The sequence below is a fragment of the Bombus impatiens genome, unplaced genomic scaffold (genome assembly GCF_000188095.3).
Source record: "Bombus impatiens unplaced genomic scaffold, BIMP_2.2 scf_0298, whole genome shotgun sequence".
NCBI lineage: Eukaryota > Metazoa > Arthropoda > Insecta > Hymenoptera > Apidae > Bombus > Bombus impatiens.
In genome coordinates this window covers 22,731-38,218 of record NT_176717.1, presented here as the reverse complement: position 1 = coordinate 38,218, position 15,488 = coordinate 22,731, and the positions used below count along the sequence as shown (strand labels likewise).

The window sequence follows — 15,488 nt, the reverse complement described above, 5'->3', positions numbered from 1 at the left end:
ACAATTCTGGTTACAATTTCAACATCGTTTTCAATGCTTCTCGCAAATAATTAACGGTTGCCTTTCATACCGTTGCTACTACGCAAACAGATGCGGTTGACTCGTGGTCAAACGTACATTTCCGAATCATCCCGCGCCTAAAGGACCGCAGGTAGAAATCTTGACCTTTCCCCGTTGGGAGCATCGCAACTGAACCAATAACCGTCATCCGTATGCGTTTCGCAATCGATCGATCGGCATTATATCGATGCGACTTATCGCGTAGTATTATAATATTTATATTATGTATTATATTAGTATTATTATATTATATATTATATTTTATATAATAGTATTATGTAACAGAGATTCGCGAAGACTCGAAACTCTTTCACACATCTATCTCTTACTTTATAAATTTTATATATTATTTTATAAATGCAATCTCGAACGATTTCAAACTTCCGAGAATCTCGTACAAGTTGAAAAAATCTCCGGCTACAATTCTCGACCAGATTCCGCAAAATCTAAGGAAACCGTCTATGTATCTGGAATATGTCCTTTTGAAAAACGAATTCCCAACGCAATCGACCTGAAACACATCGTATTCGTCCAATCGATCGTGAACCGGTATGTCCAGCCTGTAACTCGGCCTAGTGTAAGTGGATTGAAATCTCGGCGAGCGTTTCGTACTCGGCGACGCCAGACGCCGCGTGCACGACGACGACGACGACGACGACGACGACGACGCTCTTCGTCTGGACGCCAGTCGTCCCCTCTGTCTACCACATCGACGCGGGATTGATCGCGTACACGGTAACGCCGGCGAGAAAGAAGGAAGCCCACCACGTTTGCCAGCGCGCGGACAGAGGCCGATTCGGCATGCTCGTAAATATTTAATGGAGATTCGCCGCGGGAATCCTATGATGGTGGATGAAACAGGCACGCGTAATACAAGAGAACACGTTGCACAAAGAGGAGCGGTTTCGATGCTCGAATTTTCTCTATCTTTTCGATTTACACCCCCTTCCTCGCTTTTTCTACTTTCTTTTTCCCTCTTTTTCCTGTTTATTCTTTTCCCCCATTATTCGTCCGCTGTTACTTCTTTTCTGTCTGGCAATATTTGGCAGTGGCGGTCGATGAATGAACGAAAACCGCTGGTCTTTCTTTCTTTGTGCGATTTAACCGTGATACCGTGAGCCAGTCGCGACTACCCACTCTGTTGCCTGTTTGGGTTTGTCTTCCTCTCTATCCTTTGGTACTCTGATGGACGCTGCGAATACACCGCGTCGACAGAATGGAAGAGACTGGCGGTTGAGTATGTTTGGGAGGAATTTCGAGAATAGACACGGTAGGTTGATTTTGTTTGGCAGATGGAAATAGGGATAGTTTGTGTTTGTATGGGAAAGCGAGTCAAATATTTGGCGATTAGAATAATAAAAGAGATGCGTGGAGATAAATCGAACGATGCAATGAAAATTTTGGTAGACTTTATAATATTCCATATCCAGTACCTTTAAATATCGCACAGTAGACATGTAGTATCGTGGAAAAAGAAAGGCCTGTGGCGGCACTCGATAGCAAATACCACACTAACTAGTCTTGGACGACTGCAGCGCAGTGGTTAGCGCCTTAGGTTGCGAACGTTCGGAACCCGGGTTCGAATCCCGGCGAGTCAGATTTTTCTTCCACGATACAAAAAATGAGTGGAAAAGCGGCCGTACCCAGTAGCGAGTGACATCTACAGCGCTAAACAGCTCAAGATAAGATACTACAGACATGATATCTCGTTTGAGGGCTGCGCTGAAATTTTTCTTTGCTGAAATATCTTGTTTGTATTATCGAAAGAACAGTAAGATGGGAACATGAAAGTTTGAAAAGCGCAAAGTGTTAATCATACGTATTTAGAAAGAAGTTAATGATGATATAGAAAGATTGGAACACTCTATAGATTGAATCGGTTTTAAAAAGTAAATTCGCCCGGTTCCATTTAATATCGATCTTTTTCTACGAGTCTATAGAATCCATGCATTAATCGAATCGCGATAAAAACGAACCCTTTGATTTAATAAATAAGAAAGCAAAGAAACGTCGGGGTAGACGATGCAGTACCAGCCGTGTCATAAATATCAAGGTACTTCTACGTGCAATTAAACTAACAGCCACGATAAACAACCATCGGGAGCAACAAAAATCGAGGTCACGCCATCGAGATACAGATCTAATCGCGTCCTAACAAAACGATCACGCGACCAGAAGCGACCATTAAGCACACGCGTATCTCGAACGCACCTCTGCTATCCTGTACGTACTTCTTATATACAGGGTGGTTGGTAACTGGTGGTACAAGCGGATAGGGGGTGATTCTACGCGAAAAAGGAAGTCGAAAATATGGAATAAAAATTCTTCGTTCGAGGCTTTGTTTTCGAGAAAATCGACTTTGAATTTCCGCTCGGTACGCGTGCACTTTATCGCGTCTCGTTATAACGGATCTCACTGCAGATCGTTGTCTCGATGGAAAAATTAAAAAAAAAAGAATTAAAAAAAAAATTTTTATTGTATATTTTAGACTTTTCTTTCGCGTAGAATCACCCCCTTTCCGTTTGTATCACCAGTTACCAACCACCCTGTATAACAGGAATGTCGATAACGCGAGCGAAAATTCGATTGCTGCCTTCTCGATTACCTAAATCTTTCGCTGGTTTCACCTCCAAACTCCCCCGAGTTATCCGCGAAGAAAATTCCCTTTTCCAATCGAAGGGAAATGGATTCGTAGGGGAGCAAGCCTGGTCGGGATTCACCTTTATGGAAATGCCAAGCCCGGTAACTGCAAATATTTGGCAACCACGTCCGAACTCCCATTAATTTCCAGCCTGTTTTCAATTTCGTCAAGACGGAACATCAGCCACCGATCGCCTTCGTTTTCCACCCTCGAACAACTCTTCCTTTCCAACCAAGTGCAAACACTTTCAACTTACAAGCTTCCCCGGGGAGAAGTTGCAGCCGCTGTCCCTGGAAGGAACGATTTTCGACGTCATTTGTATTCCGTTGGAATCGTGGCGAATCTCACAGCGACGCATCGCTGCCAATATCTGTAATTTCCATCCTCTAAACAGGCACAGGGTACGCGGAAAATCGCACCACTCTACGAACTTTGAATTTTGAGTCTCGATCGGGTATATTACGGAGTTTCACTCGTAACTTTGGGTTTCCAGATAAGAGACGTCGAGAGGTTTGCGTCTCGATTTTGTCAGCTGCTGCTCGAATTTCATTGAAACGACGCGTACGAATTTTAATTAGATCTTTAACGCTAGCTCGCTCTGTTAAGTAATAATGAAAATTTTCATTCTCTGATGACGTGATAGATGGGACGGGAATTGATCGACCACGAGCTTCTATAGAATTTCTATGGATATGAGAATATCTCCAAATATCCAGAAATGTTTCTTGTACACCTTTTGCATTTACTGGCTTTTGTTGGACAGTACGTTGCAAATAAGTACATATGATATTTATACAAAGTGGGATACACAGCTTTGGGGTATTACGAAATAGAGAGCTGTTTTCCCAAACGTTAATTTTCCTGCTGATAGAAACGTATATAAAGCGGTAAATAAAACTGAAATATAATTTTTCAACAATTAAGGTGCTTTTTATTCTGATACAAACTCGCCCTTGAAAACTTGTTTCATTGTCGATTAGCGCTTATCAGCCAATGTAACGTGATTATGGCAATTTTCAGAGTTAAATAAATTGTTTGGAATTTCCGGCTAAATATACATATCTTTCGCTTGTTACGATTCTCTTGTTATTTAACTTTGCTATTTAAAGGTAGTATAATCTGTATATTGCTCTTGAATACAGTCAGCTGAAACATCTAGCCTGTTTGGTTTGCTTTAATCTGTTTGCACTTTTTTCTTACATCGTATACGTATTTCTCTTTCTGTACTTACACATCGTTTGAATAGACTTGTAAGCTTCCTCGCCGCGTTCCATTTCTCTTTTCTTCGAATTTTACCCTTCGTTCTAAAAACGTAAGAGGAGAAGAAAAGAAAAAGCGAAAAGGAAACATTTCCAAGAAAATAATAACTCTCTTTCTTTCTCTCTCTCTCTTCCTGCTCTCTGCGTTCTGTGCAATGGTAATTTATCTCGCGAAAAAAAAAATATTTCCCAATAAATCGAAAACTAGTTTCTTACGATGCGAAAGGAGGAAACAAGAGAAAATCGATATCCGACGAATGTGATTCGCTCGTTAATCATATAAATGACAAATCCTCGTGGAAGAATCTCGCTGGAGGTACCATACCCTCAGGGCTGACTGCATTTTCCTACGGTTTTTCATGTTTGCGATAGCAGCGGCTCGAAATCCGCCCTTTGCCACGTGGAGATTGGCTCCAGCGACGCTATTCGCGGAAATCCACTTACAATGGAAATTTCCCAATTTCCGCGTGCAACGCCCTTTTAAATGCCGACCGAAAGACGTCGGCCGACTCTCTCTCTCTCTCTCTCTCTCTCTCTCTCTCTCTCTCTCTCTCTCTCTCTCTCTCTCTCTCTCTCTCTCTCTCTCTCTCTCTCTCTCTCTCTCTCTCTCTCTCTCTCTCTCTCTCTCTCTCTCTCTCTCTCTCTCTCTCTCTCTCTCTCTCTCTCTCTCTCTCTCTCTCTCTCTCTCTCTCTCTCTCTCTCTCTCTCTCTCTCTCTCTCTCTCTCTCTCTCTCTCTCTCTCTCTCTCTCTCTCTCTCTCTCTCTCTCTCTCTCTCTCTCTCTCTCTCTCTCTCTCTCTCTCTCTCTCTCTCTCTCTCTCTCTCTCTCTCTCTCTCTCTCTCTCTCTCTCTCTCTCTCTCTCTCTCTCTCTCTCTCTCTCTCTCTCTCTCTCTCTCTCTCTCTCTCTCTCTCTCTCTCTCTCTCTCTCTCTCTCTCTCTCTCTCTCTCTCTCTCTCTCTCTCTCTCTCTCTCTCTCTCTCTCTCTCTCTCTCTCTCTCTCTCTCTCTCTCTCTCTCTCTCTCTCTCTCTCTCTCTCTCTCTCTCTCTCTCTCTCTCTCTCTCTCTCTCTCTCTCTCTCTCTCTCTCTCTCTCTCTCTCTCTCTCTCTCTCTCTCTCTCTCTCTGGCCGACTCTCTCTCTCTCTCTCTCTCTCTCTCTCTCTCTTTATCGTCGTTATGCTCGAATCGCCAGACTGTGCGTGATAATCGAAAAAAAGTTGTTGATTGGACAGAGGAGTTGGGGAAGGACGGGAATGATTCTCTGATTCAGCTTTAAGTCAGAAACGAACGGGAAAACTCGCGTGATTTGCGTTCGAGCACGTCGAAATGAAATACAAAGTAAGGTCTGTCTGCAGAGAAAAAATCAGAGGTTTCCCCGAGATTGTGAGATCGAGTGACGCGTACAGGGAAAGAACGTGGTTTGTTCAGCCAAACATCGGCCGACTCCACCTTTTTTCATCCCCGCGTTAAACGGAACGAAAGTAATTATTTTGAACGCGCGTGAATGGGCCGGCTGGATCGCGCGAACTTGCCATCATCGATTCGCTCGGAATAATAATGAATCGGCCAGGAACGAACCGCCTGGAGTTTCGTTAAAGGGTGAAAGCTCGTTGGAGCGTGAAGGTGGAAACGATGGAAAAAGGAAAAATAAAAGAAAGAAATAAAACGCGAATAAAAAAGACTCGCTCTGTTGCGTTTTTTGTGGTTTCCCCAATTGAATAGCTCTTCCCTTTTCCACAATTTTTTTCGTGATTTTTATCGTTTGGAATTGTTTAAAGACAACACGTTGTAACGTAAAATAAATATCAGAGCTGCAATAACGTGGAACAACGTTGCAGAGTACGTTCGGTTGATTTACTTCGCTCTTTCACAACTTGCGTACGAATAATCTCGTGCAAGACTTTTTAATCTTTCATGGTAACAGGTTTGTTAGAATGTTTCGTAATGAAGGGATTAAACTAGATTTACCGTGTGCTTTGTAATACTGTTGCAAGGATTTCTGTGATTCTCCTTGATTCCATGGGCTTTGCGCTTTGTAATGTAAGTGTTGCACCGCGCTGTAAATTACCTTGCACGGATAATATGCTTCCTAACAATTCTACAACGTTGCTCGCTATCCTAAGGTGTTGCTGACTTGCAACGATAATTCGAAGTTTTGTCGTAATGTCGCGAAACACCGCAATATGAATTTTAATCACTTCAACGGGAAAATCGCTCAATTTCTTGTTATCGCATTAAACGATTCTACGTAACTGCTAAAAGATTAGAAATGAATGAAGAATTAAAATTAAGACGAAACAATATACAGGGTGGTTGGTAACTGGTGGTACAAGCGGAAAGGGGGTGGGAAAGGGTGTGATTCTACGCGAAAAAAGAAGTCGAAAATATAGAATAACAATTTTTCGTTCGAGGCTTTGTTTTCGAGTTATAACGGATTTCACTGTCGTTGTCTCGATGGAAAAATTAAAAAAAGAAATGTTTATTCTATATTTTCGACTTCTTTTTTGGCGTAGAATCACCCCCTATCCGCTTGTACCACCAGTTACCAACCACCCTGTAGAATTTCGCAAACGTTACATCTTCTTCCATTCGATAAATTCCAGGATACAGCTTTCTATTCTTAATTACTCCTCGGTGATACTTAATTGTTCTTCTCGTCTGTGACAATGTTAAAAGAATTCTAAGCGTTAAGGAAAACTACCACGCTTCATCGAAACAGAGTTTCGCGAAATCGATTATCCGAAAATACCCTATCGTATCACGGGCTCGTCTTATTCCCAAAGATCAAAGACGTGTTTCAATTCTCGTTTGGCTCAGAAAATTGCTACATCTGCGTATCACTGGCAGCCATTCCGACGAAGGGCGATTTCTAATCGAATAGTAACCCTTCTATTCCTGTGCTGTATTCACCGCACAAAGCAGAATACACCCTCGTGTTCAAGATTCGAACGTACGCAACCCTTGCGACTTGTTTGACAAAGGTTGCATGAAATTTGCTTCTCATCGGTACCCATTCTACGTTCGATCTATATTTCATCGAATTGGACGTTGTTATATCCGACTAGAATTTCTGCTAATTCGCGACGATATCTGGCTGATTTATTACAAACGGAATTACCCCGTGACATCCGGTCGCGATGGAAATGAAATCCGAGCGTGACCAACATCGCGTCCCTTTAATCTCATTAGGTTCAGTTAGTCGGTCGTGGCCATTTTTCGATTAATAGATGATTGCATCTCAGTTTCAACCGATCTTCTCCGTTAACGAGTATTCTGTTTTTGTAATTAACTAGCGTTTAAAAGGGATGGCGGAGTCGCAGGATGAAAGCTGACCTTTCGTTTATAAAAAGAGGAGATGAAAGTTGCGGTTCCCACGGCTCGATTAAACTGGAATCAATCGACTGTGTTAAGGTTGAACATTGGACGATGGTGACACGTGTACAGCGGATCGAATCGATCAGGGGTTGATCTATGTTTAGAGAGTTGCACGGTGACGAGCATCAAGTGTGGATTAGGTTTGGTGATATGGATAGTAGTGGAAGGTGATGTGTTTATTTGTTGAAGTATTTTCAGCTAGATTTTGTTGTTGAAACACACCTCGAGTCTAATCATTTTCTACGCGTTAATTAGCTAAATTCCAACAGGCCATCGTTAACCGTTGTTATTACAGCTTTCTTAAGAAATTGGAGAATTTTTTGATCATCTTGTATCGCTACAAGCTTCGTACCATTATACACACTAACTATTTTGCGAAATTACTTTTATTGTTAAAAAATACCAATTTCCGCCGGAGACTACAAAAATCTTCTTTTATGAATCAAGCTGATAGTAGTGCAATATAGAAGCATTGAATTAAAAAAAAAATCTATGACTCTGCCTTCGAATTCTTTAAATTTTCCCAAGTAGATATAAATTTACCCTGAGATTATCGGAAATTGCCCTAGAGCGATTTTAACAGCGGTATAATACAAAATACTTTCTGCCTTGAAGTTCCGTTAATTTCCAAGGATCTAAACAGAAATTAATTTCTCCTCAACCAGATCCAAACCGCCCGGGAAACAACTTAACAGAACCCCTCGACATCCAACTTCTTCTTCCCTGTCTATCATTCACAGTCGACAGATTCTACCCCTGTACCGTCCACTCCCTCCTATCGATTCTGTCTTGTTTCATAATTCCCCCTGGCTACAAGGTCCTCTGTCCCTTTCCTGGAAAAAGCAGCCGGTACCGTACAAAGTCGTTGGCTGCGACACGGAAGCGCGTCGCGACGGAAATCCCGGCGTCTTTGCGATGTCAGTACGCTAACAAACGGCGTACCGCGTAACTCTCCGGCCCTTTATGTACCATACACGCGTGTATATACGTACAAGCTTTACGCGATGCAAAAGCTGCGCGAGGGTCGTCTCGGTGTCTGCACCAAGGGGCTTTTAACGGTAGTTCGTCAAATGCTTCTTGGAGCTTTCCAGATACGTCTTACTTTATCTATTTTATATCCTATTCCTTTCTCCATCTTCCACTGTCTTATTCACTTTTTGTCATTGCTTTTTTATATGGGATCGTTCGAAGAAATTTATTGGACGATCTTCCGTTTTTGTGCCGCGCCAACGGGTATCTACGTCGTGAAATCGCGGCTCAGGGAAGGAGTTAGTACGGTTTTATGGCGCTTATTATTTCGGTGCTTATGGAACAATCGATGCAAATGTCGTCTGCTGTCTGCCAGGAAACTCCGAACAACGCGATTTTGAGGATGGGTGCTAATTCGAATGACAGTTGGGTATGGAAGAATACGAGTGGGAAATGTGGAAATAAAAACGTAGAGATAGGACAGAAATATCTTCCAATGCTTCTCTCGATCTGTATTGTTCAAGGTTGTAAGAAACTGGAACGAAGGATGCGTTTTATTTAATATTTCACTCGGTTTTGTAGCATACGTCTGATGGTCTTACATTAAACTGAAGCTTTAAACTTTATGTATTAATTAATAGGATGAATCTATTGTATTTCCTATTTTATTTCAAAACTACCTGAAAATCTACTCTTCTACGTGTCCTACGTGTCGTCTCTTGCGATCGATATTCAAACGTTAAAAATATTCAGAAAGGAAGAAAGAAGGAAGAGAAAACTCGCGTCGAACGAGGCAATGAAAATAGAATTATTAAATGAAATTTACAGCCATGTAGATTGGAACAGAAATCGAAGGAACACAAGTCGTATTCGTTTCCTCCGTCGAAGATGGGAGGATCGTTCGAAGAGATTTAGGGGGCTGGTTGGTATCAAGCAGACTTTTATATCAAGGCTGGCGTAATCGTAACGCATTACATTGCTCGTTAACTGCACGCGTCGCGCGATCGAATCGAGTGGAAAAGCGCGGTCACGACGACCGATTCGCCGGAAATAATTCGGGATTACTTTTACGGGCGTGTTTGAAAGTTTGAAGCCGAAGCAGACAGAGGATGGGGCGAAGGAACACGACAAAACGATGGTTGGGGCAAAAGGGGGTGGAAGTTCGACTCGGAGTTCCGAGTGGCTGGAAATTAGCTTACTTAGACGGCAGACTGGAAATATTGGCAGATAAGCGATATAGCCTGGCGTCCGACCGATAAGGGAACAGCGTAGGGATGCTGCCCTGTTCTACGACCCTCGATGGAAACGCGGCTTATTGTCACGCCGCGCGATAGAGGGTGGATGCTGCTCGATCTTGGATGGTTTATTGGGACGTTCCGAAGAATGGATGTATTCCTGGTCTTTGGAAAATTGTTATAGATTGAGCGGAATTACCGTTGATACGCTCTGTTGATACGTACTAATGTTTCAGGAATTATTTCGTCAAGTAATAAGAGTAATAATGAAACCACGAAACCATTCAGGATGTCTGTTAACACAGTTTTCGTTTCTGCAGTTGTTAGATACGTGCGAATGTTTCTGTTCACTTTTAACGAGACAGAAAATAATTCTCATTTTTCAAGATATGTCAAAATATTTGAAGCTTTCTAATTCTTTTCTTTTTTACCTTTTGGCTAATATTATATATTGCACAGATTATCGCGAAATAATGGCAGAATATTTTCAATTGAACGAAGGAAAGCAAATACGAAGGATAACAAGATAACGAAACTTATGTTTTCTGATTTTTTAAATGATTGATAGAACGTCTTGTCCGTGGATGATAGTATGTATTACCGTCCTTTGATGATTCTTTCAGGTATCCAAAATACGTATAACGCGAGTTACAAAGTTTTTTAGACAGAGTTTAGAAAGGATTTTACATTCAAATTTTACATTCGTCGTCGATCGCGACTATTTCTTCTTCAAACACGTCCAGGACGATCGAACCGCCTTCGTCTGAAACTGCTTTTCATTTTCTGCTCGATTATCATATTGCTCTAATGACTCTTTTAAATTCAATCAACTTCGAATTTGTTTCAGATCGAATCGACTTTTCTCTTATAAACAGTAGAATTAAGAAATAGATAAAAATTTCATAGCTATTGTGACTCTGTTTGATGCAATTGAATTTATTTGATTAATTTGTGATTTGAAAACTTTAATCGATATAAGTAAGTTTAAAGTTAGGAAGTTTTAGAAATTGTCCGACTCTCTCATTTGGAAACAACTTTATTTAATTTACTTATTTAATTACTTCGATGCATCCATTTTCATTAATTTTCTCGCTGCGAACAACGTTTGCTATTGTAAGTACTTTGTGTAACTTCGTCCCGTTTAACAATATTGACAAGTAGTATCGCTCTTGTATCGGACGCGTATCTGTTCGGAAAAAATCAAACTAGCAGGAAATTAAAGCGAAAGGAAGGAGGTCGGACACGTTTAAAAGTCGAAAAATCCGAGACGAAAATGTAAATTTCTATCGACAAAGAAGAATGTGATTAGGCCGATCTAGTTGCAAAAGGTAAACGCGAACAAACTCGTGGAAATTCACGCGAGAACAGATCTTGCTTGCGCGATTCCTATGCCAGTAGCTACCCACAGCGTCTTCCGGAAAACGGAAAATTGGATTTCGACGAAGAGAAAAGTTTTTATCGTTTCCCTTACTTTTTGAACCTTTTTGATCTTTTCGTTGACTCTTCGCCTCCTTTCATTTTGAGGATATTATTTTTTTTAAACGTTCGAACGTCAATGGGATAAAACTCTTATAGAAAGGAACTCTTATTCAAGCGAGAAATTTTAAACGGAGAATTCTTTTATGAAAATGATATAATTTATGCAATTGTACGCAGAGAAGTTCTGGTCGCTGTTTAATTATTCCTGTTATTCGTGTATTCATAATTAGCGTAATCATCGTTGACTTCAAAATGACGGAAGGAGGGTAATTAGATTTATTAATTACATTTGCCTATTGAAAATCGCAAATGATTATTTCCAATCGCGCACTTGCATACGTATACCAATCAATTTCAAAGCGGACAGATATCAATCCGAATTATTAATTGCAACAGTTAACTAACGACAACGATGCTTTCTATAGAGGCATTCATAACTTGGACATTAATCACCAAAAGATATTACATATATCTTTCTGTTTCATCCATATTCGAAAAAGATGTCTAAATAGTCAAAGAAAAGACAAATCAATCATTCTGTGTAGAAAAGCAAACTAGATATCAGTTGCACTATAGAGGGGAACAAATAATTTTTAAAGGACTCGCGTCGAAAAATCATAGAATTTATCGCAGTGCTACAACGGAATACAAATATTTGAACGTTCAATACCACATTCCATTGTATCCAATACAAAAATCGTGAAGTTCGATACGATGTTATACCGTAACATACAAACATTTGTAACATTCGATTTCATCCCTTAAACCATATGAAATGATAAAAAAATAAATCTTATCGAAATCACAATCGATAACACAGAAATATCGTCGAATAATAGTCTCAAGAACAATAATATTCGATTCAGCTATTGAACAAAACAAACGTGAAAGAGAAGTAAGAAGAGAAAATAATAAAAGATTTGTCCGATGCTTGAACCAACTATGATAAACCCTCGAAAGCTCTCTTGTTAAAGACGTCCGTATAACGAGTTTCCTCCTCGAATCTCCGCGATGAAGGATGAGACGCGTATCCAGCCGGTGTATTAAACTCGTTTCCCGTTCGTTTTTCCAGCAAAGGAGCTGAAAGTATGCGGCAGCGTGAGAAGCGGCGGCGAGGTGTGCTGCTCCGCGGACATGGAGGTGAGACTGCAGGCGAGGGCACGCGACAAACATGAGAAAGCCACCAAAGAAACTCTTCAGCGGTTGCACCAGGTCCTGTCTACGAGAGGGACCAGGTTCCACAGTGAGTACCTTCATCCAACGTTTCACGATTTTAATCACTTCATCGTCGGCTCTTTTCGCGCTCTCTATGTTCGCGCGTTTATACGCGTGTGCGACAGGGGTGAAGTCCCACTCTACGAACATTCACACTGGCAAAACGGTTGAACGTTGCCTCTGATGATGAGAGGCAGGCGGTTGCAATTTCGTTTGATCAGTTACCTTTAAACTCGAATGTCGGCACGTTCGTGTGTGTCAGACGACGTTTTTCCTTGGAAAGGTTTTATTTCTCTTTTTTTTTTTTTTTTTTTGGTTTCTAGGGATGCAGAGTCGCAAAGGGTTTCTTCAATTTCGTGTTTCTTGAACTTCGTGATAGATTTCGCGTTCTTTTGTGTATGGTAGACGGAAACACGAAACGTGAAATGCGTACTGTAACTAGAACTGCGAGTAATTTTTTATTTGATGTTTTCTTTTTTTTTTCTTTTTATCTTTCGCGCGATGTAAAATGTTGTATGATCAGAAATGACAAATATCGTTGGAAGGTATTTCGACGTATAAATGGAATATTAGATCGACAAGATGATCGAATAGAATGTTTCAACTAGTCTTCGCTGGTTTATACTGCAAAAAAGTATGAGATCGATGGAGTTCAATAAACTCGATACGAGTGTTCAGAGATCAGCGAGCGTGTTACAGCATAGTTCGAAGGAAAAGAAGTAGAAATGAAAATTCATCGCGACAGCTCATAGTCAGGAAAACGAAATACGATATCTCTCGTCAATTATACCACTTCTAAATCACAAAAGGACTTTTCAGACGGTTCGATCAGTCGAACATTCTCGACATTGGCAGGGCGAGTGGCGTTAATAGACGTGAATGAGGCTTGGAAGCGCAATACGTGGTCCGAAATGAGATTTCTCAGTTAATGGCGTCTAGATGGTTGACGCGATTCTTCGACAACCTTCATCTTCTTTTTTATTTCCGAGAGCGGGACAAAATACGAGAATATATGTATTGAAAACGATTTTCAAAAAATGTAAAACAAAGTTTGCGATTGCATGATCGTTCGATAACATTGTTTTAAAAATTCTTGAAACTCGCCAGATCACTCAGAATTAGAATGTTTGCCAAGAATATTTGAAGGAAACACCCAACGGATCTCACAAAGGACATAACCTAACATACAAATCGCATTAAAGCAATAAAATTAAAGAAATGAATCACTCAAATTCGAAGATGGTATCCCAATGGCATAGCCATTCACATGTTATATTATTATACCACTAAGCTATAATATTTTACCAAATGTCCTACTGGACAAATTGTAAAATGTAAATAAATAAATAATAATAATAAAAAAAAAAGAATATTTGATGTGGATCAATTCTATAGAGATTTGAAATTAACATAAATTGATAGACGATGAAAAATTTCGCTACGTGAATTACCAAAATTAATAGACTCGGTGAAACGAAGGAAAGATTATGTACCCTCGGGATTCAAGCAGAAAATATAACCACTTGTTCAAGTAAGCGGGACAGTAATTTTACTAATCTTTTAATCCCTGTTTCCGTTTTCCAACCACGTAATTCCCCGCTTGATGTCGACGCTTGCTTTGGAATTTCTTTATTTGCATTGCCACGTCAATTTATTGCAGAATTGTCTTTGGTACCATAGGTATCTGTCGTTAAGATCTTACAAACCTTTTATCATAGGTCCTACTATCAGTGAAAATCTACGATCGTCGAATGTACTTTTGTAAGTATTTGTTGAAAAAAACATTAGTTTTATTACGTATTGTACGGTCTAGAATTCGGGTACAAGAAAATCTTATAATCTTCTAACAAGATTTGGTTAGAGCTTTGAAATATTCTCAAGACTACATTATTCATCTTTCTGACATATTTACACCAGGAAACACCCGTATTATAGGAAATTGAATACAAACGTATCGTCTGTTCGTTTACTCAGACCTACCATTACGCCCTTTCTTAACGCTTTATAATGTACCATCCTTACTATCGAAAGACCAATTGCTATTGTTTCCTTTCGGAATGAAAATGAGTGGTTCGAAGAATCTCTAGGTCGAACATCTCAGATATGCCAAACGATTCTCATTAACGAAATTAATGGTGGTAGCGTACGAGTTTGCATCACCATGGCCCGACTACCTCTTTGCTCTTCGAGCTTCAATCTTTCCCATGCCCTTTCCATCCGACCACAGCTTCTCTGAAGGCCGTCGTGCTTCCCTTTGAGCAGCTACTACACCTAGCCGCATCTAGCTACGTACCCACTTTGCCTGCCACTCGCCGCGACAGAAGTGCACTGGCAGAGAGAGAGAGAGCGAGAGAGAGGGTGAGTTAGGGGTGGAGAGACAAGGAGGAAGAGTACAGGAACTCCTATGCAGGATAGGGAGATAGTGTGAAATATAAGGGGGAGGTGAAGGCAAGACAAAGGGTGGATATGATAGAAAAGAGCCTTGGAAATTTCGTATTGACTGCTGTACGTTTTATTCTTCAAGTTCCTTTTGTTTAAGAGGGACTTTTGTAAGGCTGCTGGAAAAACTTAGAATGGCAGAGAAAATGCCATAACTGTATTGAAATAACTGTATTTCAGTATAGTTTAACAAACACTGTTACAGATATTAGGTTGCCCGAAAAGTTTCTTTTGTTTTGTGAAGAAATAATAGACGCACAAGGTCTTTTCTTTTATATTTGTCGAAATACGTACGGTCCATTTTGTTCTTAACACCGCGACATTTCACGTTTTTATGAAGGTACACTGTTGTAAAAAACAGGTTTGCGAAAGAAAAACACTTTCCCTACAAACTAATACAAACTGCTGTCGTTGAATCAGAACTATAATCCATGCTCGACGTTACATGGCAAGGATTAAATACAATTTGTGATCTTTAAATTTAAAATTAAATTCAATTTATAGATCACAACGTAATGTACACAAGGCAAATATTTCTGCTAGAACTACGTCGTACGTAAGTTTCATTGGATACAGAGATTTACTTATCATCTTAATCCCTTATCTTGACCTTGTAATAGAAAAATCAAAATATTCATACGCATATGGAAGCGACACGGGAGATTTTCGGGGAAAAACTGGGGGAATTAGTCGCGAACGTTGGAGCTTGTCGCGAATTAAAAGCTCCGACGAAGTTCCTAGCCAGTCGTCGCGGTGCTAAGTGCTTCCTTCCCTTTTACGCGGCTCGGAGCCCGAAGCTTTTTGCCGAGGCGACGCCG

At 40.5% G+C, this 15,488-nt stretch overlaps 1 protein-coding gene across 2 annotated transcripts in view; it reads left to right on the top strand.

Annotated features, from left to right (window-relative positions):
• LOC100746016 (glypican-4) overlaps nucleotides 1-15,488 on the top strand; it is a 135,018-nt gene that overhangs the window by 109,330 nt on the left and 10,200 nt on the right. For both annotated transcript variants that reach the window (XM_003488909.4, XM_033320377.1), the window contains exon 2: nucleotides 12,089-12,259. In XM_003488909.4, coding sequence (XP_003488957.1) covers nucleotides 12,089-12,259 — 171 coding nt within the window. The remainder of the gene's footprint in view (nucleotides 1-12,088; nucleotides 12,260-15,488) is intronic.